We start from the raw sequence: 21239 nt of genomic DNA on the forward strand, positions 1-21239 counted from the left end.
CTCAGACCGCTAGTGGGGAGGGAGCTTTTTTGCCAAGGCTGGCGTGCAGGGGCCCGCACGGCCCAAGCCACCCGGCGCCCGTCTGTGGTAGCCCCGCGCCGCTCCGAGGCAGCCTCTGGGAAAGCCCAGGCCCAGGAGCAAAGCTGGAGACCGGCCAGACTAGCGCAGACACTGGCGTGGGCAGCGCCCCGTCCCTAAGGAGGGGGCTTTCCTTTACAAAGCTCCCGCCACCACCCCGGAGGTGAAGTGACCACCCAACCTCGGCCACTCCCACCACCCCACCCCCGAAGGCGCGGGCAGGACAACGCACAAACCAAACCAATGAGGAGCCTCACACTGCAGCCAGAGGTGGGGATGGGTACATTTATGTGTATACAAGGGGAAGGGGCAGGGGAAGGTTAATTGGACTGTGTCTACGTCAGACAGAGGTGAGGCCAAGCTCCTCAAAGAAGCTCACAGTCACACCAGTCTGGTAGTTCAAGACCCCACAGTGGCTACTGTGTCAGGACTGAGATTTCTGCTTCTTCCTAGGTGGGGGCCCGCTGGAACTAGGAGTCCTTGCAGTAGGTGGCCGAGGACCCCTGTGGACAGGCTTCCCATTCTGAAAAACAGTCTTCTTAGGGGGCGGCTGCTGTTGCTTCACCTCTGCCTCCCCAGCTTCCCGATGCATTTTTCCCTTCTTGGTCTCTAGCTTCACCTTTGTCTTTCCAGCTTGCTTGGTCTTCTTGACAAGCTTAGGACTGATTTTAGGTTGGGGCACCACCTTGGCTTTAGCTGCAGAAGGCCTGTCAGTGGGTCTGGAGTCTGGGGGGTCAGCTGCTGCATCACCTGGATTGGAGTGAAATGGTTACAGGACATTAGATTGATAAAGTAGGAAAAACCAACATAGGCCAGTTTGAAGCGAAGTACAACAAAGGAGTCAACAACGCAGGTAACTGAAGCATGACATTTTAGACCTATTCCCTTAAGCCACCATAAATAGTACTATCTGTACCCTCCTTTATGTTTCCTTCTGTACTGCAATGACTTTTTGCAAAGGGGACTAAAATGATCTAAAAAAAAAAAAATAAACTCCCATAAGTTTTTGGACCTCCTGGGACATTTCTCAGTATTCAAACCAATGACCTGGCTTTTGAAGATACTATCTTTCCTCCTGAGAGCTGGGCCTCCTTGTCAAAATGTTCAAGAAAATAATGATTTCAAAGTATCATGAATAAATCAGAGACAACATGATTTAAGGCGTAGAAAGTTCACTAGGCAACTCTCTTGGACCACGAGAGGCAGAGATGGAAGAGGGAGTTTCCTTATTCCACAGTTCCCCTTGACCAATGTAAATCTCAGGTCTTGCCCTTATCTCTTCAGAATTTAGATATTCTCAAAAATAGATGGGCCTGCCTCCTGCAGACAGCTGTCAGCCACAAGTGCCCATTTATCCAGTAAAAAAAAAAAAAAAGACAACCCAGAAGAGAAGGGAAACACAAATCTCACTCTTGTGATTCAATGTAAACAAGACAAGTACAGCCATCTGGTTTGGGAAGGGGGAGAAGTAAAATTCCATTCTGTTTGAGATTCCTACCTTGAAAGGCACTAATCTAGGAGTCTGCTCTAGATGATCAGACTATGCTAGTTCTACTCAGTAATCCACCAAGGTAAAGCCTAGCATCTCACTGTTTAACTCCACACATCTTCTGGTCTAGTTTTGAATCTTTTCTAGCTGTATGAATGTGAGGAAAACATTTAACCATTCTTGAGCCTTAGTTTCCTGACTAAAATGGTGATACCTTTAAACCCCTACCTTTTATCACCTAAAGCACTATTATAGAAATTATTAAGAATAAAGCACACCAAGAAGAATTTTTTCAATCAAAAAGGACAGGGAGTAGAATGCATACAGGGGAGGTTTCCTAGTAAGAGACACAGGGAAATGGGTCATAACTCTGTGGGCAGAGAGAACTTGAACAAATGAGAGACAGAGATTTCTTACTTTTCTTAGACTGAGGTATAGCATTGGAAAACTTCTTGAACTTGGCAATGAAGAAGCCATCCATATTGTGTGTATGGGGATAGAAACGTCGGGTAGATCGGAGGGTGGGATGGAATCGATGTTCTCTGAAATGGGTAAAGCCCTCCTGGCCAAAGTCCAGCCCCGTTGGCACCAGCCGCACATTCCTCTTCTTCAGGGCATACTCTACCACCAATTCATTTTCTTCTACCTGAGGGGTAAGATGACATCAGGGATAAGAGGAAAGAATAGGAGAAAGTCTTAGCTGAAAGAGTCTCAAGAAATAAGTATCCCCCTCCTCTTCTGCCCACACTCCAACAGAAGCCTTACCGTAATGGAGCAAGTGCAGTAGACAATGTAGCCTCCAGTTTTGGAAGTAGCATTAACAGAATCAATAGCACTCAGGAGCAATTCCTTTTGGATATGGGCACATCTCTTGATGTCTTTCTCATCCTTTTCAGAAAATAGGAGGAAGAAAAAGTTATAGTGTTTAAACAGACTATCCTCCCTAAATCAGTTACCATGCCTAAGATGACATTTCCCATGCCAGATTCCTCCCCTTCCAGGCCGATACCCTCCTCCCTCCAAAATGTCTACCCTGCCCCTTTTTCCTCCTCCTCATCACCTTGTTGGTCTTCACAGATGGGTCCTTAGAGATGATACCAGTGCCACTACACGGGGCATCAAGCAGCACCCGATCAAAGCCTCCTACTACCTGGGCAGAAAGAAGATGAAGAGGTGGTCAAAGGAACTTCTCCCTATTCAAAATGGCTTCACACCCTGAGCTCCTATAGACACAAGATGTATTTACTACCAAAGTTAAATATAGATGCCTGGAAAGGTGCTAGTGGGAGAGGGTGGTGGTGGTAGTGAAGAGATTGGGAAATATAAGACAAGAAACAATGGCAGCTCTAAGTCTAACCTTAGGGAAATGACGTCCATCATCATGGCTGATGATTGTGTTGGTGACCCCCAACCGGTGCAGATTGCCGACAACACTCTTGAGGCGATCAGCATTAGCATCATTGGCAAGGATCACTCCTGTGTTCTTCATCAGTTGGGCTGTAGTAGGTGAAAGGCCATCACCCTTCAGTTTGTACCCCTCTCCCTACACCAACTACCTGCCCTGCTCACCTTGTTACTAGCTCTACGCAGTAACTCACTAAGTTAAAGCCTAGCATCTCGCTGTTTAACGCCACACAGAGTCATCCAATATTTCTCAACTCAACATCTTAGATGACTGTGTTCCCACTTACCACCCCTATAGTAAAATAAATATTAACACTGTGGGTTGGATTTTCACTTTTACTGAAATATTTTCTGGCTGGCAAACTAGTCCCAGGCACCCATGGGCTCACCTTACCCCCAAAGACAGAATACTGAATCAAAGTGCACTTCCTAGGCTAAATGAAAATGTCCCTGTTCTGCCACTTCCCTACCTATATAGCTAGTCTTGCCACCAGGGGCACAACACATATCCAAAATACGCTCATGTTCCTGTGGTGCCAAGGCAATGACAGGCAGCATACTGGAAGCGCCTTGAAGGATGTAGTGCCCCGCCAAGTACTCTGGAGTAGCCCCTGAGAAGACAAGAAAGAGGTAGAGAAGGGTTGCATCAGTGGGATTCTACAAACATAAAGCACCTATGTAAACAACACGGGGGTTACACGTGAAAAGACAGGAGCTGACAACCTTGTGTAAGAGTGAGAGATGTACACAAAAATCTGCGATGCAAGTTAGAAGAAGACCAGGGCACTGAGGGAGAAGAGAAGTCCCTTGTACCTTTCTAGAAATAGGGAAATGCTTGTACAAACAGAGAAGCAGGAAAGGGTAGGAAAAGGTCAGGGAAACAGGAGAAGCTACTCACCAATGGGCACAGAAGAGTCATACACCACCAGTCCAGTTTTTGACCATTTACCCAAGGGATCCAGATTCACCCCTCGATTGATCAAGGCCTGAAGAGGAAAGATCACGTCAGGGTTGCAGACACTGCAACTTCCAGGGCAGGGGAAAGGCCACCAAAGTAGCCGTGGGGGTGGAAATGTGGCTCTAACAATGAGACACTAGCAGCATACTTCATATTCACATCAGAAAACCCACTCCACCTATTATCTCCTTCATTTTGTCTCTTTGGTCTTAACCTGCATCCCAACATAGAGATGTTCAACATTTTGACGGTAGTGATTTTTTCCCAGAGGCAATCTGTTGACACAAACACAGTGCTATGCATACAGAAAGCACTTTTTAAAAATTGAACTCAATTAATTGAGCAACCTGAGTCCCTATTCCATTCCTTCCTAAAGAAATCATTCATTCTCAAGAATACTCAAGATACTTAGGCCATACCAGTGTCTTTACCAAAAGCATCACTAATAACCTGTTGCAGGTTTCAGTGATGTCCAATAATGTACTGAATCACCCATTCATGCATTACAGAACCACACTAACGGCAGGGACCCCCTCTAAATGAAATGTTTTGAATATCACCTTGATTCCACACAGTCTCATACAAGATTCCATACCCTGCAAATGTCTCAACACTAGGATCACCAAACCATAACCCACAAGGAGGGCTTTACCATCTGTTTTTGTATAAACCTTGTAAATAAGGTTAAATTAAATTTTAAAATTTAAGTGGTACAAAAACAGGTCCAACCCCTGCTCTACACTGGCAAAGGTAGCCAAACCCTATGTTAAGCACCATATAGTGCAGAACGGTTCTTCATCCCCCAAGTTTAACTTGCAAAATATGAGACTTATGGGGATTTCATGAGTCATCCAATCCAACCCACACACAAAAGGAATCCTCGCTATAAAACAGCCAACAAGTAGTAACCTAGCCTCTGTCTGACGACCTCCAAGGAAGAGAGGAACCCACTCCACTTCTGAATAGCTCTAATTGTTAGGAAGTGTTTCCTGACATCAAACCTAACTTGGACTCTTTACAACTTCCATCCATTGCTTAAGGTTTTGACCTCAGAGCTAAGCAAAGTAAATTTAATGCCTTTTCTACACAATAGCCTTTAAATATTTGAAGATAGCTATTACATCTCCCTATGAGTCTTCTTTTAGGGCCAAACTTATTAACAAGCATTCTACCCTACCCTCCAAAATCAACAATTGTGCCCATGCAAAACAGGTGATTTGTCCCTGGTTTATTTGAAAATGGACCTTCCTTGAGACACTCCCTGATCAATTCTACATTTCACCTGAGCCAAATCTCGGCGACGGGTTTTCAGGGTGTTGGTCCGGAGGGTGATGGGTCGGGGAACTTCATTAGCTTCTAGGAATTCCACTAGCTTCAAGGAAAGAAAGGAGATTAGATTAGGATGATTAGGGACTGGATATAAGAGAACGTGAGCAGCAATAGGAAACTAAACAGCATAAGAACATGAGTAAGAAAGGACCACAGCAGGATGACTGGCATCATTAATACCTCAGAAAGAGGGAAAATGTCCATTATCTTGCCAATCAAGAAGTCTCCATAGGAGTAGTATGTAGCTAAGTCTTTGCGAAGCCGGCTCAGGTACTCAGTCCGAGACCGACCTTCCTCTCGCTGAGACCCAAAATCCCGTAGCACCCCCACAATGTCCTGGATTCGCTGGTGTACAGACTGCAGATCTGGAGCCTGGGCATGTGATCATGCTAAGGAACATCATCCAATGCCACCTGACGCATCCCCATTTATTCCAAACACCCTTCACCATAGTTACTGCCTCCCTTGCCCCATTCCAACTGCACTACAGACACTCCTCCTCCCCGTCTCTGTTCTAGTAGGATATTCTCTTGCTCTAGCTCCTTGGCAGAGGGCAATACAAATTTTTCATCCTTCTCCAAGTTGATCTGAAGATCCCCATTTTCTTCATCATTTTTGGATTTTGGCTGGGGAGAGTGTTCCGCTTCCTCCTCATCATCAGAGTCTTCTGAACTCCACTGACTCCTGTAAATTATCAACAAGTCAGAAGGGGGACCTTAGAGTTAAAGAGATTCCAGCTCCTTCATAACCACTTCCATCCTAGCCTCTGCCCACACCCATGACTAGAATCTCCAAGACATACAGCGTTTCTGCTTCCTGGGCCCGTTGCTTCTGAGCAGCCTTCTCAATGGGCAGGAGCTGTGGGTAGAAGGAGAAGATAAGACTTAAATGATGCCAACTTCACTTTCTTCAACACATCACTCTGACTCTTTTCAAGGGTTGTTGTGAGGCTCAAATGAGATGTGTGTAAAGTACTTTGCAAACTTTAAAGGGAGATATGTTACCAGTACTATTATTATACACCTGCACAAGTCAGAAGGAAGAGACAGAGGATGGTGGAATCAACCAACTGAAAGAGGGAACTGGTTGGACTTTAGAGCCCTTGACCTCAGAGAGGCAAAGAAAATTTTTTAAAAAGGAGTAGGGAAAAAATTCAATGAAAAAGAACTCATCCTGAAACATTATGAAATATAGTTAAGCTATAATTATCAAAACTATCTGGTAGTAGATTAAAAAGATATTTAAAAATATAAAAACAAGAAACAGAATCAAACGCCTGCAAGAGATGAGTGTTGGATAAACTCAAGATAAATTAAACAGTAATACAGTGAGAAGAAATTCATTTTGTTCCACACCTCAGACCTTTTACTATAATAAATTTCAACTAGATCAATAATATTAATTTTTAAGGCTTCAAAATGGAGATGTAAAAAAAGGAATTAGGAAACTTACTAGCTGTCAAAGAAATGGCAGAACTTACTGGAGATAAAATTGTTGAGATCTGATCATATAAAAACAAAAGACATAACAGCAAAAAGCAACATATTCAATAAAAAAGAAATATAAGGGAGAGGGGAAATCTTCAAAGTAAACAGGTTACTTACAAATGGCTGATAATCAAAATATTAATCTATGATTTCCCAAAGAACAATAAAAGAATCTCAACAACTTTCCAATCAAAACACTAAACACAAACTGTTAATGATACCTTGAGAAATTATTGAAAATCTCTAATCATCAGAGCAAATCAAACCACCAGACTGGCAAATTAGTAATAAAAAAATTCATTGTTGGCAGAGCTCTAGAGAACTGGATGTGCACTGTTCTAACTGTAAATAAGTAATCTTTTAGGAGAGCAACCTGCCAAAAACAATAACTACAAAACTTCACATAGGAGATAAGAGAAAGACATACTTGTAAAAATACTCATAATTACTTTAGGAGTACAAGGCTATAAACAACTTCACACCCAATAACCAGGTAAGCTACTGTGTAGCAATCTAGTGGAATACTATTGTTACAAAGAAACGTGGAGACTACAAAGAAACAGAAAACTAAAAGGGATGCAGAAAGCAAAATTAGAACACATTATGTATCACAGCTAACTACAAACTATGGGGGAAAAAATAACCAAATTTTTCCACATAAGTAGGAAAAAGCATCACAAAGCATAGAACTCATCAACTGTTTACCATTCTTTGCTTAAATTTCATATTGTAAAAGTTAGAGTATTCTTTGTCTATTTTTATTTGTGGACAGTTATTAAAGATATAACACATTTATATCACTTTCAAGTTTGCACATTTCTCAAAACAATCCTCTGAGGTGGAGTACAAATGTTTATTTCCCCATTTTACACGAGATGGGCTGGGGGCACACTAAATAAATTGCCTGTATCACAAAGCTACTAAGTGTCTGAAGCAGGGACCAAACATAAACCCAAATCAACAGTTGTTGAGAGTTTACTGTGTTGGAGACAGTGTGCTAAACAATGGGGCAAGTCAAAGAGGTTACATTCTAACTGGGGAGAAAGCATGTACATGTCTATTCACATACAAAATGAATACAAAGTAGTTTTGGAGAGGAGTATCCTAAGTTAACTAGGAGAACCAGGAAAGGTAGTGTCTGAGATGAGTTATAAAGGAAACCAAGGATTCCAACTACTGGAGATGAAGTGGGTATACACTTCATTTCCTAATGCAAACTCCCTCCACTGAGTCTCTAAGCCCCAGTTTGTTGATTTATTCATAATACAACTAGTACAGTGGCCCTAAGACTTGCTGATGGATCATGTAGACAGTGAGAAGTTCAGTATGGTTTTAATGTCAAGTTGGATAGGGTGGGAGTGGAAGTGTTTATATTTGAGCCGATAGAGAGCTACTGGGAGCTTGTCCAAGGGCAGGGAGGAGAGGAGGGGGTATGACACCAAATTTGCACTTAAGGAAAATCATTTTGGTAAGTGTATAGGAAACCAGAAAGAGGTATAAGGTAAAGAGATCAAAAAGGAAGTTATTGCAAATAGTTCTGGTAAGAGGTGATGGATGATGGCTTGAACTAAAATGCTGGATGAGTGAATGGAGAGAAGATTACAAAGATACAATGGAAATAGAAGTAACAAGATTTGGCAACAGACAGTCTATGTGTCGCGAATGAGAGTGAGGACTTGAAAATGGCACTAAGGTATCAAATCTAGGTGACTAAAGGAGGGTGGAATCTTCAACAATAATAGAGAAGTTTGAAAAAGTAGTGGGCTCATGGGGAAAGACGAGTTGTTCTGGACCTGTTTAATTTGGAATGCTTTCAAGATACCTATTTGGACTTGAATATATACATCTTGGAGTCATCTTCTTAAAGATAATAAATGGACTCAATAAAGCTGATGAGGTCACTCAGAAAAGGCACATGGGCCTGCTGGTTCATAATAAGCCTTGAGGTCAACTTATAGCTAATGGGTATGACATTGAAACAATGAAACAGAACCCAAGTCTCCTGAGTACAAGTGTGGCATTCTTTCTACCACTCTGCTGCTTCTCACAAACTAAAAATCTGAAATTTTAAGAATTTAACATTTGCAAAAAGGCTTTCCTCAAAATAATCCTGCAAAGGACATTCTCGGGGAGGGACAGATTAGTGTAAGTGTAGTTAGTAAAAGTCCCAATAAAAACTCCCCCACTGAGCACAGAGAGTTTGGAAGACTTACTCATGGTAACACAACTAGTATATGTCAGAAGTAGGACTTATGATCCTGATTCTAAGGACCAGTGCTCTGTCCATTAAGTCATGCTACCTTTCATTATTACAGTATTATTACAGATCCTACAAGTATTATCATCCTCATTTGAGGATGGAATGGAAACGTACCCTTGAGAGATTACACAGCTTCCTTATGGCTACATAACTAGTTAAGTGTCAGAGGCGAGAGTCAAATCTAGGTCTCTCCCTAAGCAAATCCAGTGGTTCTTACCAAGGTTACAAAGACACCTTTCTTTTAAAATTGCAATAAATTTTTTTTAAGTAAACAAAAGCCCAACTTGAACGCCCACCTCATCATCTTCATCAGTTTCTTCCAAGGCTACACCATAATCGTCAACCATATCATCCTCACTGTCCATAGAAGCCCAGCTGGCCCCTTCACTCCCAGCATCACTGTCCTCAGAGTCCTCATCTTCATCACTGTTATGAGGGGGGAGTGGGCGTTTTTTGCCCTTAGCAGGTATAAGCAATGTTTTATTTCCAATTTTGAGCCCAGAGGCCTGGGATCCTTTCTTCCCAGGGGGCTGGACAACATCTGTAAAGAACCACAAGTATTAAATAACATCTTAGTCAGCTAAAGATTCCAAAGACTCCTATCCCCAACTGAATCAGCCAACAGCCCCACTCCCTCTACCAACTTAGAAACTTTTACTACCTTCAAAATGTTCCACCATCCTACAGTTGTTTCTCTCAATTCTTAATTCTCTTGAATTACTCTATAGACTTCTCAAATTGAAGTCCCTAGCTCCTACACTAACCTTTTGTTGACAGCTTTGGACTAGGAGATAGTTTCTTGGTTTCAGGAACCCCTGCTGATTCTGATCTCCTCTTGGCTGCCCTGAAAAGGTAGGAAGAATAAGAAAGAAAATGAAAACATGCCACTTATTCAACTTGCTTTCCTCACAACTCAAAACTGCTGAGGCTTTACAATCAACATTCCCATCCACCTATGCCCAGAAGCTCTAAGATGAACCCACCTTACCAGCTTACCTTATCCAAAGGATTGTGGGTGTCAGATTTAACCTGGTTATCCCCAACTCACCTTTTCCTTGCACGGCTGGAGAGCCTCTTCCCACTTTCATCACCCACTATAAAAAGACAGGAGCAATAATAATAAGTCAGAGGGGGAAATACACTGGAGAAAAGAGAACAGCAGCAGCCAGGAAGGAGACCAGGACTGCAGAAAGTCACAACCAAACTCCTGGCCTACCTAGCCATGCCTCAATCGTTCTAAAACTTTCTGGAAGTGAGGGTCTGGAATACATCAAACCCCAGACCAATTAGCAAACAGGAAAAATAAAAGATAACAAAGAAGGCCTTCAAAGGGGGTTAATCTAGACTTCTCACCTACTGACACTGAAGACTTTTGTCCCGTGCTGCTGAGAAATATGAACGCGAAGCAGTTTTGAGAAGGGGGATCTTAACCACTGGGAGAACCAGGAAAGGGGGTTTCAGGAAGTTTCAGGAAATGAGGTGCTTGGGATGAGCTCCTGTCACGTAACGTACTTTAAGTGGGAAGGGGCAATAAAGGACGCCCCGGTTCCTTCGCAGAGCAGAAAGACGGGAGAGTCCCGGCAGAGGGGTTCTCACCTGAGGGCAGGAATTTGGCGAGCTCGGTCTCGGCCCCCTTCTGTTTACGGGCCTTTCGGCCAGGCCCGCGCTTCTCCTTCTTGGTGGGGTCCAACTTGCGCCCCATGACGCTGGGGCAAAGAAAAAGGGTTCTGCATCAGAGACAAGGGAAGGCAGGCGAAGCAGGAACGGGGTCTGCGCCAGGGACTGGGGGGACGACCCCGTCGACGGTCTCCCTCCCCCTAGGAGCGTGGCTCTCTCTCTACGTCAGCCCGAGGGAAGCCGGGGTAAGCCAGAGACTTCCTGTCCCCAGCCTGATCCCCAACGTCCGGACGCCCAAGGGACGAAAGGCCTCGGTGCCCTAAAACAGCCCCGAATCCAGCCTTACCTGCCAAGTGCCCGTTCCACGTGCACTACCGAGCCCGCGATTCGCACGCCCCGCAATCCGGAAGCGGCTCTGCGCCAACGTGCCGACGCGAGGCGCCCCGGCGCTCGGCCTCAATCATTGGCTCCGCCCCTTCCGCTCGCTGCTTCCGGCCGCGGCTTTCTTAAGTAACCCTCCGGCTGGCTGTGGGTGAGCGTCGTAGATGAGGCTGCTGGGCCTGGTGGGAGGACATGAGAACCCGAGCCTCCCCACCCCTAACCGGCCAGTCCGTCAGCAAGCGCTGATCACGCGCCCACTCCGTGCCAGACACTGTGCCAAACGCCGAGGACCCAAAAACAGGCAGCCCCTGCTCGCGAGGGGACGGCGGTCCCGGGGGGGGCCATCGCGAACAGCTAAGTGCGGACCGCTGCAGCCGATAGTGGGCACACCGAGGGAGGGGGCTCAGGGAAGGCTGCTCATCCACGACGAGATTTTAACCGGGCCTTGAAGGAGGCGAGGCGGGGAGCGTCCCAGGCATGAGGGCCCGCCGTGGACGGGTCCGGAGCCCGGAGGGGCAGTGGCTTGGGCGAGGAGCAGCGAGCAGGCCAGTGCCCCCTTAGAGTACGTGGGGGTGGGGCGTGGGTCAGAGGTGAGGGGACGCAACTCCTGAGGGGTGACACGGTGACGGCCGAGTGGGCTTGAGGCGGACCACTGCTGCAGGCCAGATGTGAGAGAGAGGTTGCAGCGGTCAGAATGGAAGGTCTTGGCAGTGGGACGGGTGAGAGGGAGGAATTGAGGGTGACCCCCAGGTTGTGGCCTGAGTAACCGGGAGGCTGGTGATACCCTGGACAGTAATAGGGAAGTTTGGAAGTTCAGTTTTGGACACGTTGAGCTTAACCTGCCTACTACCAGACATCTGGTTCAGAGTGCACATTAGGACTGGGTTCTGAGAATCAGCGTGGAGATGGTAATTAAATCCGTGGTGGCTGATAATTAAATAGGGCAGTGTAGCCCATGGAATCTGGTTTTTTCCCACGGTGTCCTTGCCCAAACCTCGCCACATTAATTTTCTGGCAAATATTTTTTCTAGCTCACCTTTCCCTCGGTCTGACTTCCTTTAAAGATCATTTTCTGCTGGGTTTCTTTAACTTCTCCAAGATTACCTCCCATTTACACAGTACATGTGACATTAGGTAGTCATTTGCAGGGTATTTTCCCCATTGCTTGGCACATGGTAGGCAATAATAAATACTTCAGACCGATGAGCTTGTTTTCTAATGAGGAACACAAGACTATGTACAAACTTGTCTACGGGATAAATTGGAGATAACCTGAAAGGGATGGCATTCTGATGAGAGACTGGGAAAGGGACTATAGTTGAAACATGAAAAAATCATGTAGATGAGAGAAAAATTCCAGCAATGGGGAATAGCAGGAAAAATGCGTTAGCAGTCTTGTCCAGGAAACAGCAAGGAAGTCAGTTTCACTGACTGTAGTCTACACTATATGGATAGAGTGCTTAATGCTTGTTGTCTGGCCCCTGAATCCATTTTATTCTCTCCAAGTTAAAGTCTGGAGAGGAAAGTAAGGTACAGCTTGGATCAGGAACGTTTTAACACTTTATTCTCTTCCTTGTACTCCACTGCAGGGCTCTTCAGCCCAAAGCAAGTTATCTCAGTACTACAGGTCTAAAAAGAAATAGAAAAGAATCATTTGGGAGAGAGGGGAGCCTGAAGTGACTTATGACCTTAGGTGGCTCACTACTGTTTCTTAATCTGTAAAGCGAGAATTACTTCCACTATTTCATAGACTTGTCAGGAGAAACTTAAAGCACTGTAAATGTGTGTGGTATTCAAGCTTCACCACAGCCACAAATTCCCACAAAAGAATCTTCTCAGATGTGTATGCATAGGAACAAACAACTAGAAGGCTAAAATACAAGGAAACTTTTATTTTCAATTTTTATGAAGTTTTTTTAAATGCTTTTGGTTTTTTCTTTTTTTTTTCCTTTTTCCTTTTTTCTTTTTTTCTTTTTCTTTTTTTTAAATTTTTTTTTTGCATTTTATTTCATTCTGGCCGCTCAGTGGCTGGAGCCGCTCGGTTCCTGGTATTAAAAAGATGCCAACGGAGGTAGCTGTGTCTCACCCAGGGGCCCGGCCCATCCGAAACCCCAACAAAAAGGAAGAAAACAAAAAATAAAATAAAAACATAAAAGAAATTTCAGATCATTTTCTCCGAGCTTGGTGAGAACCCACAAGAGTTTGTGTGTAACAGACGTTACAGTGGGGAAGAGGCCATGAACCCGGAGTGGGGCTGGCCTGCCCTCTCCCTGCAGATGGCGCCGGCGCTACTGCTGCATGTCTCTGGCAGGAAGGGCAATGCAGCCCCTCACTTCCTCCCCTCCCCAAGTGACGGGGAGTTGTTCCTTTATAAAATGAGGAGAGGGTGGAAGGAAGAGGGACTCAAGCCCCCAAAGGAGAAGCTTGGGGGCAAGGGGCTAGGAAGGGTCACTGCTCAGTGGTAAGGTGGTTATCATCAACCTGGATCTTCACTGCTGCTGGGCTACCTGTAAAGGATAGAAATAAGGAAAGAGTGAGAATTCAATACTCAGATGACTAGGCAGGTGATGGGGCCTAATCAGTCACAAGCAAAATCTAAGAAGCAACAAGTTCCATTTCACACCCAGTTTGGGAAGTTGGCTCTAAAGAAGCCTACCTGCTGTGGGGTGGGTTCAGGGCCCCGGTTTGCCAGCCGGCTGAGGATGTTGCGCTCTGACATCTGTAGCCGCACAGCCACAGGGGGAATACGGGCAATGGTGGCTGGCAGCCTCGTGACATCAGCCTTCATGTCACTCAACAATTCCTCCAGTTGTTTCAGAACTACAAGAAGAAAGACATAAGGGTGGGCCCGTGAGTGGAGGTGGTTGAGATCCAAGCCCTTCTATCAAAGGAAAGCAACCTTCCCTACCCCTCTCCTCTGACCTTGGTGAATAATGATCATGGTGTGCTACTGGGAAATAAGCTGAAAATGCAGTCTTTATTTTCTGTGTATTCTTTCAAATTCTCCTTGAATCACCTTTGTTCTCCCTATCTAGTTCAAAGACTTACAGATTCAGAAATGGAAGGGAATTTAGAGACTGTCTAGTCAGACCTTGTGCATTTTATAGATGAAGACCTTCTAATAAGACCTTCTAGAGAGATGTACTGATTTGCCCAGTAGTAAGAGGCAGAGCTGGTATTCGAACCCAAATTCCAAGATTCCATTAGGCTGTGTCAACTCTCATTTTCTCTCGCTTCTTTTACACTGTTCTAAATCCTTCTATTTGACTTTACAAAACCCTTCTCTCTATGCTTTCTTCTAGTTCCTACTACATTTTGGAAGCCTTTTCTTCCCTTCATTCTACCCTCTTCTGTAAAACTTTCCTACTTCAGAAAAAGTTTCTCTAAGACAGGAAAAACATAGGTCACCCCTTCCCCCCCCAAAAAAATGTTTGAAAAAACATATTCACATCTCCACCAGTATCTTGACAAAGAAAAAAACACAACCCTGAGAGATGTTCATCTAATTCTTCCCCAGACATTCAGGCAGAAATTATATCTAATGTATCCTTATCACCCTCATGACACTAAACACTAAGTGACTTAAAACACCATTTTCTGATGAGAAGTGAATTGGCTAGAACTGTCTGTGCAGCTATACCTAAAGGCCTCTGTAGAGCACCACAGACATCCAGAAAATCTACCAATAATGAAATTTTAGAAACTAGAGAGAGGAAGAGATAATAAGCAGAATAGGCAGGCGAGCCACTGGCTACCTTTGTGCAGGACAGCATTAGCTGGCTTATTTCCTGCCATTGACTCCTTAGACAGGTGCTGGTGGCTCTCAGCCAAGCATTCCACCTCAGCAAAACGGGTATTGAGTGCCATGGAAGGATGGGAGGGGTCCTCTGACATGTTCAGGTAAGCTGCTCGACGCAGTTGTTCCTCAATCACCAGGGCTTGTTCCAAGAGCTTGGCAGATTGGAGAGAAGGGGAAAACTGGATAAAATATTCTATTTGCTGATGCCATCCCCACTCATGGAATGAAGGATTCTTTGAAGAGCTATATGTATTGCTTCATTGGTTCATAAAGACAGTATATTTACAGAGAGTAGAAGGGGTGAAAAGAAAAATAGATAATAACCATTTATTGAACTTCTAAGTGCCTGTTGTCCAAAGGCACTTGGGGACACAGTTTAATAAAGACATAGTCCTTGTCCTCAAGAAGCTTACAGTCTGATAGAGGAACTAACAGACAGCCCTCTTGTCCATTTCTGTATGCTACACAGAAATTGAAGCTAGTTGACAAGAGAATAGGAAGAGTTAAATGCTTTCCCTATGAGGGAAGAAGAAATCCAAAAGTATCTTTTTCCAATTCACACTTTTCTGTCTTCTGAGTTAGCTTTTCTTTTCCCTGCCATGTCTTCACTGTAGGTGTTCTACCAGACTGAGTCCCTGGGCTACAGAGCACATTCAAATCTGTATTTCCAATCCTGAATGTCTTTTGCGTCCCAATCTTATTTCCAAATGTCTAATGGACATTTCCAATTAGATAAAAATTGGCCAAGGCAACCTTAAATTCAATATTCACTAAAGCTGTACTTCACTCTTTCCTACAAAGAGTGCCCTTTCCTGACTTTCCTATTTCTGTTGCTTATTACTATCATTTTCCTGATAACCCAGACATGAGACCCAAAAGTCATCTTTTAATCCTCTCTTTCTCTACTTTGCCCCAACATCCAGTCGGTAACTGAACCATGGTAATTCTTTTGTTCTCCCACATCTGTTTCATTTCCAATACTAACAACCTAGTCGAGGCCCTTATCTCCTTATACTAAATGCCTGCAATTTTGCAATTTCTCCATCCCTGTCACCCACTCGACCAGCTGTTACTGAATTTGTCCTTAACATACTCTATAATCATGTCACCTTCCACTATTCAAAATCACTGAGGGTCTAGTGAAGTACAAATTCCTAAGCCGGACAGTGAAGACCTCTGTACAAAGTTGACCCCAACCTATCTTCAGGTCTTGCTGACCTTATCTCCAGCCCCTAACAAAATTTCTTTGCTCCAGCCAGACTGGTCTATTTGCTGCCCACAAAACACTTTTATGTTCATTTTCTAGTTGAGTTACCTTCTACAAAGATGACTCTCAAATCTTTATTCTCACCCAAATCTATATCTCTCTCCTGAACTGCTAAACCTATATTTTGCCATCATTCTCAATCATATCATCTGGGGGGAGGGGGAGAAGAGGAACCTCATCATTTTTTCCTAACAAACTTGCCTCTCCTTCAGAACTATAATACTTCTGGGGCAAGCCAGATTCATAACCTTAGAGTCTTTCAAGATTTTTCCTTCCTTTTTTCTCACCTCCCCCACCCCACCCTTCAATCAATCAGTTGTCCAGTTTTGTTGATACTACTTTGAGGACTTTCTTTAATTCATCCACTTCTCTCCATACACATTGGACTCATCCTTTCTTGCCTGACATACTCCAATAGCCTCCTTGATTGTAGGTCTCCTTAAGTTCCATGTCTCTTCCATCCCCTACCTGCCAAAATCTTCATAAAGCATAAGCCTTGATCAATTTATTTCCCTGTTCAAAAGCTTTAAGTGGCTCCCACTGCTTCTAAGATAAAAACTCCTGAAACTGGCATTTTAAGCTCTCTACAGTTTGACTCTGAGGCTACCTTTCCTGCCTTATATCTCACATTAGCCCACTTCACTTACTCTATACTCTAGCTAAACTAATCTAAGTTGCTTCCTTAACTCAAGAATATAGTACGTCTGGAATGTACTTCTATATCATCACTATCAGGAGTCCTTATTTTCCTTCAAGCCTCACCTAAGATGTCATATATTTACCTTGGACCCTCCACTCCTTTCTCTTTTCAAATCTGCTAACAGTTTCTTGTGGGTAGCACAGTTTTATATCAGTTTTTGTATCCATAGTGTCTAGTCACACAGTACCTCGCACAGGTCTTATACGGAATTCAGTTGCTTCTATGCCCTTTGACTACTCCATTTCCCTTCTTTTAATGCTCCTAATCTTTCCCACAATACCCTTCCTGGACAAGTCCAGCCCAGTGCTTATGTTCCACTGAAAAACCGAACAAATTCATGATGCTAAACTACCTACTTGGGATTTGATCACTAAATTCTTCTTAAGTTATTAAACATTTCATATCTTCTCTCTCAGAACTGTATGTTACATCTATTACCATCCCCTACCCCCACCGCAGGCCAACAACAAATAGTTATTTAAGCAGTACCTTCATACTTTTGATGACTGCTACAAAAAACAAAGGTCTCCTCCTTGCTCACCTTAAATCTTCTGGCTAGGAATTTGTTCTTTATCTCCAAGAAATTACCACGATTCATTTCACCTTTAAAGGGCTCATTAAGAATAGCATAGCGTGGGTCATTCTGGATGTCCTGCCACCGGGCATAGCCATGACTAAGAGAAGGATGTTCAGGAAAGAAAAACAAGTAACAAAAAACAACAGGAAAAAGCAAGAACCCCAGCCATTTTGAGGACCTTTCCTATGCTTTCCCAAGGGAATCTTCCTATCAAGTGGAGTCTGAAAGAGCACAAAGGATACTTAATAATGCCAGCCAGCAGCCAGTAGTCATGCCGCCGATGCCAGATCTCATACGTCTTCTTTGTGACTGTGGCTGCTCGTTCCTCATTCTGCCAAAGGGAATGCAGCTCTGGAAGTAAGAGGGGTACAAAAGGACCCTGTTGACTTGGACCTGCAAGTAGCTCCTATCTACCAACATCCCCTCCAAATTATATTCCTAATTTCCTATAATGGAACTACAAAAGGAAAAATTATAGACAAGAAAACCTGTACACTATCACCCCAGCAAAAAACATCTTTTCTTCCTTCCCTAGTTCCTAAAAAGCAAATGATCTTTGCCAAAGAACCCTCTTAAAACTTCCATGATCATCTGTACCAGTAAAACCGCCATCTGCAATGTTGAACATAAAACGCTGCTTGATGTTCTTCTTTTGCTTCTCATCGCCCAGGTCCTTAGGAGTCTCCCCATTCTGAAGCGTCACTTCTTTTTTCTCTTCTTCTTCTTTCTTCTCCTCTGAAGGATATATGTAGGAGAAAGGTCAGCCCCAGACAAGCTCCCAGCCCATGGTTCCAGTGCACAGCATGTAGTCACCCTTGGCCAGATCCCTCAAACCCTCTTTTCATATATAGTATTTTCATAGACAATCTCTTAGCAATCTCAAAGACCTTGAAGCAAACATAAGACCCTCCTTCTCTTAAACCTTCAATTTAAATTATCTTGTCTAAATACGTACCTTTGTCTTCTACCACAATTGGGGTCAGATCCACTGCTGATTTCTCCTCCACCTTTTCCGTTTCAGCAACACCTGGCAAACAGATGAAGTTGAAAGTATAAGCTAAAGAATAACACCTCTCTGAACCACTCTATCATGACCCAAATGGAATGAACAGTTCTAAACCCAGGTCTCTACAATTAGAGTTACATAGGTAGAGAGCTAAAGAAAATTCTCTGGTGTCTTCTCACCCACCCATCCCTTTTATTGGGGAGGAAGGTATGTCCTATACTCTTTGTAAGATAATATTCCCCTATACTCAAGACCTCTCTACCTCTATAACCTGGTTGAAATCCAAGACCTATATTAGAGGATCCATGGTCTTCAGAAATTCTGATACCTTTGGTTTCTGTCTCCATGGTCTCCTCAGTCTTCTCTTTGACTTCTGGCTTATCCACCTTCTCTTCTCCCTCCAGAGGCTCAGCCAGAACCTTTTCTTCTTCTGGGTTAGATGCTGCAGAGGGTTGTGTACCCTTGGAAAAAAAAAATAGGATAGGTAGCAACAAAGAAGTGAGGATTTAAGTTCATTTTCCCTGGGGTCAACATCATTAGCAATTTCCTACCGATTACAATCAGAATTCTTACCTCCACAGATGTCTCAGGAGCTGGAGGTTTCACTTCTCTCTCTCCCTCTGTGTTCTCTTCTTCTTTGTTGTTATTCTCCTCTGCTTTTACCCCTTCATCTATGAAGAAACAGAAATGAGACTAGGACCCTAAACCTAGCAGAAAGGTCTATTCTGACCTAGATGTAACCAACGATCATTATTAATTAACCTTTTCTTGGTGAAAGTTTAAAAATAATTTAAGTGAAGTCACACCTATAGTAGACCATGGCCCGCAGACCACTGGATTACACTGGGTAATAGTTACTGTGACATAAGACATTTTATCTTAGAATACAGAATTTTTGGGGAGTGGGTGGGAAGAAATTGTATCTATCTTACCCAAACTGGTAATGCAGTTTTCCTTTACAGGCCCCAATCCCACTATCAGCATGGATCGGCATGGAAATCCTTAGGCTCCCTAGTAGCTCTCCCACTCCCCAGTTCTTCATTCTATTTTCTCTTAGTGCAGGTATGTCCTCCTCAACTTTAGCCCTAGTGAAACTCAGAACTCCCAATCAAGAGACCCACCAGCCTCAGCCTTCCCATTAGCAGAGATCAAAGCCTGCACCACTACACCTGGCTGAGAAACTAAATTTTTTAAATGCTCAAAAAAGGGTAAAATTTAAAAACATATGAATACTTAATAGAGATTAAAAACCCCATCATATCAAATATGAAATGCTCTAAAGTTGATACTTATTAACATGTATTAGGCAAATTGACCTGAATTCATTTACATTTAAAAGTGTCCTCTTGTGCCTTTAAGAGTCAACCCCATCTCAGGGCAGCCCTCCTAATCTGAGAGGATGCTTTGTTCTTAGTCCTGCCTCTGGCCCTCCTGCCACAGTGGCAAGCAGGAGAGCAGTAATAAGCATGGACTTGATTGGGAGAAAAGGAAAAAAACCAGACTTACCAGGGGGGGGCACAGGTGCAGGAGTGTTGGGTTGTGTGTCTCCTGGAGTGGAAGGTGTGGGAGTTTTAGGGGAAGGTGATCCTGGCTGTGACATCTTCTTGTTCTCTTCTACCTCAGCCAGCTCAGGCATGCTCCAGCGCCCATTGACATGCTCAAACTCTTGAACCTGTAATATTTAGGAAAAGAAGGTAAAATCTTGCCTCAAGTAACAAGAACCCTTCTCCACTGGACCTCCAATTTTTTCTCCCTGGGTATCCTTCACAGCCTTCTCAAATTCAAGACAATTTGGGGGGAACCATCGTCCCAGCACATACCATCCTTTTGCCACTGTTAGCCCCACTTCTATATCCTCTCAATGGACTACCACTTCCTGCCCTCAGCCCATAATATCCTGTTTGATGACAGCTCATTTCCAGGACATTGCCACCACATTCCCACCATCCCAACTACAGTAAATATAATCCCTTGCTCCCATCCCACCTCTTGGTCTATTTGATAATCAATATTACCATTGTTCTGGGAAAGGATATGGCAATCAGATTGCCCTATGGCTTTATCCATTATACTTGTTATCTCCCAAAAACCCAAACTCCTTCCTATCCACTAACACACTGTTTGTTTTCCATTAGACTTATAAAACACTTGAGAGTAGGGGCCATCTCTTTTTTATTCATATCTCTCATTCCTAATCCAGAGCAAATGCTTAATCTATGCTTTTCCATTCATGGTTAAGTGGTTAAGGCCCACACCTTTTTTCGGATGAGTGACATAACACCAATACGAGTAAGGACATGCTGGCGGGACAAGCCCTCTCGGGGGACACCATCAGCAAAGGTCTCAGCCCCATCTGCTCCTGGCTCACAAAGGTGACGCATAAAGAGAGACACATAAGCCCTAGGTAGAAAGGTAGAAGAGACTGTTAAATAGGTAAACTGACATTCTGCAGAACAAATCACCCAACAACTCCACCTGAGCAATAACTTTTAACCGTTATTTACTACTCCCTAATATGGCAGGCAGAACTCCATATAATAATTAATTCTAACTCTAGTAGAGATCTTAGTTTAATGATTTTCTATCAACAACTGCTATAGTTCACAATGATTACAGACACACAAAGAAGCATCCCCTACCCCAAGAGAATTCCACTGTGAAAGTACTCAGCAAGATATAACCCTGCCCTGACCCACACTTCTCTCCAAACCTTCACTCACTTGAACTCTTTCTCTGACTTGCCCCTCAGGTCCCGCACAAGCCACTGAGTAGTAAAGGCATCCTGAGGAGGCATCCCATAACGCATAATGGCATTGAGGAAAGCCTTCCGCTGGCGGGCATTGAAGCCAAGTACCTGAGGAAGAAGGTGCCTAGGTGAGGAAGAAAG

The 21239-nt window shown here is 43.8% G+C and overlaps 2 protein-coding genes, 1 long non-coding RNA gene and 1 other non-coding gene across 9 annotated transcripts in view; 1 reads left to right on the forward strand and 3 right to left on the reverse strand.

Moving 5' to 3' along the window:
- The first annotated feature begins 230 nt into the window (after positions 1-230).
- LOC140533704 (uncharacterized) lies at positions 231-3291 on the forward strand. Its single transcript, XR_011977032.1, has 2 exons — positions 231-348; positions 2645-3291. It is a non-coding gene; the product is annotated as an uncharacterized lncRNA (long non-coding RNA).
- The window catches only part of NOP2 (NOP2 nucleolar protein), a 122416-nt gene continuing 101520 nt past the window's right edge, over positions 344-21239 (reverse strand). For 3 of the 4 annotated variants that reach the window (XM_072653761.1, XM_072653760.1, XM_072653762.1), the window contains exons 2-17: positions 10969-11037; positions 10602-10711; positions 10054-10099; positions 9770-9849; positions 9302-9546; positions 6061-6116; positions 5785-5942; positions 5439-5638; positions 5212-5301; positions 3870-3957; positions 3442-3582; positions 2925-3064; positions 2628-2717; positions 2333-2455; positions 1985-2213; positions 344-828 (exon numbers count right to left, since the gene is read on the reverse strand). In XM_072653761.1, coding sequence (XP_072509862.1) covers positions 503-828; positions 1985-2213; positions 2333-2455; positions 2628-2717; positions 2925-3064; positions 3442-3582; positions 3870-3957; positions 5212-5301; positions 5439-5638; positions 5785-5942; positions 6061-6116; positions 9302-9546; positions 9770-9849; positions 10054-10099; positions 10602-10707 — 2118 coding nt within the window. In that variant the 5' untranslated portion in view covers positions 10708-10711; positions 10969-11037 and the 3' untranslated portion in view covers positions 344-502. Of the gene's footprint in view, positions 829-1984; positions 2214-2332; positions 2456-2627; positions 2718-2924; positions 3065-3441; positions 3583-3869; positions 3958-5211; positions 5302-5438; positions 5639-5782; positions 5943-6060; positions 6117-9301; positions 9547-9769; positions 9850-10053; positions 10100-10601; positions 10712-10968; positions 11090-21239 lie in introns of those variants that run through there. The other variant, XM_072653759.1, reaches the window with a different exon arrangement.
- CHD4 (chromodomain helicase DNA binding protein 4) overlaps positions 12876-21239 on the reverse strand; it is a 109882-nt gene continuing 101518 nt past the window's right edge. For 2 of the 3 annotated variants that reach the window (XM_072653734.1, XM_072653733.1), the window contains 12 exons: positions 21073-21206; positions 20608-20752; positions 19859-20024; positions 18926-19023; positions 18681-18813; positions 18302-18373; positions 17944-18081; positions 17589-17697; positions 17311-17443; positions 14759-14954; positions 13660-13823; positions 12876-13510 (listed from right to left, as the gene is read on the reverse strand). In XM_072653734.1, coding sequence (XP_072509835.1) covers positions 13493-13510; positions 13660-13823; positions 14759-14954; positions 17311-17443; positions 17589-17697; positions 17944-18081; positions 18302-18373; positions 18681-18813; positions 18926-19023; positions 19859-20024; positions 20608-20752; positions 21073-21206 — 1506 coding nt within the window. In that variant the 3' untranslated portion in view covers positions 12876-13492. Of the gene's footprint in view, positions 13511-13659; positions 13824-14755; positions 14955-17310; positions 17444-17588; positions 17698-17943; positions 18082-18301; positions 18374-18680; positions 18814-18925; positions 19024-19858; positions 20025-20607; positions 20753-21072; positions 21207-21239 lie in introns of all 3 variants that reach the window. The other variant, XM_072653735.1, reaches the window with a different exon arrangement.
- LOC140497927 (small Cajal body-specific RNA 11) lies at positions 19690-19826 on the reverse strand. Its single transcript, XR_011964930.1, has one exon.

Source organism: Notamacropus eugenii, chromosome 3 (genome assembly GCF_028372415.1).
Source record: "Notamacropus eugenii isolate mMacEug1 chromosome 3, mMacEug1.pri_v2, whole genome shotgun sequence".
In the NCBI taxonomy this organism is placed as follows: Eukaryota; Metazoa; Chordata; class Mammalia; order Diprotodontia; family Macropodidae; genus Notamacropus; species Notamacropus eugenii.